Source organism: Notothenia coriiceps, unplaced genomic scaffold (assembly GCF_000735185.1).
Source record: "Notothenia coriiceps isolate Sejong01 unplaced genomic scaffold, NC01 NC01_scaffold00011326, whole genome shotgun sequence".
In the NCBI taxonomy this organism is placed as follows: domain Eukaryota; kingdom Metazoa; phylum Chordata; class Actinopteri; order Perciformes; family Nototheniidae; genus Notothenia; species Notothenia coriiceps.
In genome coordinates, this window is record NW_011344027.1 from 1 (window position 1) to 3,811 (window position 3,811).

At 44.1% G+C, this 3,811-nt stretch overlaps 1 protein-coding gene across 1 annotated transcript; it reads right to left on the reverse strand.

Annotated features, from left to right (window-relative positions):
* Positions 1-420: 420 nt before the first annotated feature.
* LOC104946667 (E3 ubiquitin-protein ligase listerin-like) lies at positions 421-3,488 on the reverse strand. The gene is made up of 8 exons (XM_010772543.1): positions 3,369-3,488; positions 2,932-3,138; positions 2,153-2,251; positions 1,668-1,898; positions 1,531-1,583; positions 1,226-1,406; positions 794-967; positions 421-648 (listed from the first exon to the last, which is right to left on the reverse strand). The coding sequence occupies exons 1-8, from the start codon at positions 3,408-3,410 to the stop codon at positions 454-456; spliced, it is 1,182 nt and encodes a 393-aa protein (XP_010770845.1). The 5' UTR covers positions 3,411-3,488; the 3' UTR covers positions 421-453.
* Between the last annotated feature and the right edge of the window lie 323 nt (positions 3,489-3,811).

Below are 3,811 nucleotides of genomic sequence, written 5' to 3' on the forward strand. Positions count from 1 at the left end.
TTCAAACTTAAACGGTGCGCTCCCAGCGCACGTACCGGCAGTGATCTACAGCAGTGGTTTTCAACCAGTGGTACGGGGACAAACTGTCTCGCTCTCGTAATGTCTGTCTGTCTTGCTCTCGTTCTGTCTCTCGTACCACTCTCGGTTCCACTTTTACTTTTGCGCGCTACCTGTCTCACTCTTTTCCGGCCTCCAGCTTTTCCTGCTGGAGCGCGCCGCTTAAAGGTGGGGGGCGCGGACCGGCCATGGAGCCCATAGAGTTAAAGGTGGTGGACTGTAACCTGTAAAATCCATAGATTTAGGAGGTCCCCTAGTGGCCGTTAGCTGTACAAATCCATAGATTAGCCGCACCGTTATATAAACCGCAGGGTCGAAAAATGGGAAAAAAGGCGCGGCTTATAGTCCGAAAATTACGGTATTTATCAACTATCCAGAGCATAAAATAAAATCGAATTACCCTTGTATTAATGAGGAGAAGAAGGTGGTGAGGAAGTCCAAGGTTGGATCTGTGACCTGTTGGGGCAGTTTGCTGAGGAGTGGCATTAGATTAGGGTGGAGGGATTTAGCCATTCCCTTGCCCCCCTCTTTTAATAGTGCCCAAAGTTTAGGTAAGAAGCCCTTCTTAGCGTTCACGTGTGTCCAGCAATCCTGAAACGGGAGCAGGAAAATTGACAATGTGATAAATTGGCACCACAACAAAATAAAACATCTCCACATTGGTATTAATGTAATAATGGAGGATAGAAAACCCTATAGAACACCTAACAATATAACAGCAGTAGCAAAAGCTTACAGGGATGGTAGACACCACATGAAGAACAGCCTCCCACACAGGGGGCAGCACTATGGGGTCCGTGTCGTCGATGCTGAGGAGAACAGCGGGGCAGAGTCGAGCGGCTTCAGCCTGCACCAGATCTGGAGTGTACTCACACAGAGCACACACCATCTCAAAAAAGGCCCCTCGCACCTGCGGAGCAACACATAGGAGTTAGGGCTGCATGATATATTGTGTCGATAATCGCGACATTCACATCGCGGGACGTGCGATTTAAAAAGTGTTTTTGCACTGGGATGTAGCATATTATCCTGTACACATCTTCACAAGTTCACTCAGTCTTATGATGAATATATCACATTCAAGTGAAACATTCCTTATAGTAGTTATGTGAAAGGACATTATGCATACTAGGTCAACAAATGCATCAGTCTTACTCAATGCCAGTACCTGAGGTGTCTTGTGTTTGCCGTACTTCCAGAACTTCCCCGAGTTGAGAAGATGTGTTAGTCTCTCCTCCAGGGCCGTCCTGTCGCTCGGCAGCAGCAGCGAGAGCAATCTCTTCACCCCCAACAGAGAGCTGGTCAGCATGCGCACATATTTGCCTTCCCTCTCCTCCTCTGTCACACTTCTGGAGAACAAAAGGAACCAGTGCCTCAGTAAATAATAATAATTTGTCCATTTATTATCATTGTGCCAACATAATTGAGACAAATGCAGAACATAACACAAAGAAAATAATGAGCTAAACTTACTGTGGATCGCTCAGCGTGTCGGCCGTTTCCTTTAACAAAACATCTTGAAGTACCTGTAATACAAGAATAACCTTTTTACGTTAATTTCAGTTCATTAGATTACAAATACCCTCGTTCCCCCTACAACCACTACTCACGTTTAGCATCTCATCCTTGCAGAAGCTGAGAGCCTCGGGCTGTTTGCTGGGGGAGAACGCAGCCTGGAAGGCCTGGCACGCCGCAGAGGCTGCAGGTGTGTAAGTGTCACACTGGGACAGGATCCAGTGGCCCATCAAGCTCTTCAGAAAGGGGGCCAAGCTGCGGCGCACTTTCAGCACCAGCTGCTCAAAGGCCTGCTGGGTGGCCTCCCTGATCCGCCGATCATGGTCCTGATAGACATGACGATCAAGACCAAATTATCCTAATGTACACACCCCGAACACTTGCACAAATTAAAGTCTCATTAAAATGAAATATGTAGTTTGAGTGTGCTTCCATCCAGCCTGAGTTATTCCCAATCATTTGAAATGGGATGCCTTCAATGGCAGGACGGATTTGATTTATCAAAATGTATATTAGTAGCTTGAGTGCTTAGTTTTATAAAAGGGATATTTTATGAATGTGTGTTGAAGGACCATCTCACCACTGATATCTTGCAGTAAATCCTCGGCCAGTACGGTAGGACGCCTTTCACCTCTTCAGCATCCCGTTCCTGGCACATGGATCCAAAGTCCTGCACAGCCTGAGGTAAGCATAAAGCACTAAAGGTCACCTATTATGCAAAATCCACTTTTTCATGTATTTTATACATACACATGTGTCCCCTCTGTGTAAAGAGATTCTCAAAGTTTCAGGAAAAAAGATTCTCTCACTTTTTGTCCTGATCCATTTATATAAAATCCTGTCTGAAAATGTCATAACGGTTTTTCGGCTTGTGTAACCATTAGCCAATCGCCAACCAAGGTGACACCCGCCCACCTTATCATCTGAATGTCCTCCTAGAGCACCATTGTGTTCTTTTTAACCAAATATCTCTCAGAAGGGCGTGGGGAGGGGCTCCTTATTTTCATCTAAAGCTACAGACACAGAATCAACACTTTAGAAACAGGGCTAAAACAGAGGGGTTTATGGGATGCTACAATGATCTGTTTGGTGTTTAGAGCCGAACACTTCAGATACATGTTTTGTATATAACTGAGAGAACTATACTATAATATTGATGAAAAACAGTATATTAAGGGACCTTTAAGACACACACCTGGACCAACAAGCCCCTGAAGTGATATCCCAAGGAGTGTTTTCAACGTGCGTGTACTGTATGTACCCTGTGTTTTAAGTTACATAAAGTGGTATGTTGTAGAATTCTATAAACTGACATGGATGTTATATGAGACCAGAAAGTTAGTAACAGTTTAAACTCACTTTCAGTCTGGTAACAACATCCCTCTTTGACAGTTTCCTGAGCACCAGGCGGAAATCTGCATCCACCAGGTTGTCTATCTCCTCCGCCCCGTGGACAGCGGGGACATAACTCAGCTCCGAGTTGACCGTCGTGTCGAAGCCCACAAAGCCCGGGATGACGCCTCCCTCCCGGGTAAGTGCCTCCGCAGCTCGGCCGCTACTGGACGGCTAGTAAAGGCAGGGGAAATGGGGGTATAGAACATTAATCATCTAATTAAACATTAACTAGAAGAAAACGTGGTGGCCGTAAAACAGCTGGGACACACGTAGCCTAAACTAGCTGTAAACGTGAAGTTTACATTAGCTTGTATTCGTGTTGGCTGCTAGCAATCTCACTTTAACACTGTAACGTTAGCTAAGGGCAGACAATACAGTACTATGCAGACATTGGTACTTACCCGGACATTTCCTTTAGTTCGTTGTTTATTCTTACCCCCCATTGATACGCATTAATGTTAAAAGTATCCAATGGTACAGAGCGGAAAGACACTGGTGGTGTTCATGTGACGGAACTGACGACTTTCCGTCCTGATCTTTCAAAATAAAGTGGCATCTACAGACTTTAGGACTGTACTGATAAAACGCAGCTTTCCCCTATGCATTTCCCAGTCATACAGCTATAAGTATACACCATAATTATCCATATCATGTGATCCAAAAATATGACAAAACTAACAAGGATTAAAAATAAATAAATAAAAGAATATTTAAATGTATACAATATAATTCATAAAAATGTGTTATGAGTTTAATTATTAGTCCTAAATATCATTAATCATGCATTTTTCACTGTACTTTGTAAATCATGGCTTGTGTTATTGCAGTGTCATTTGGGATGAGC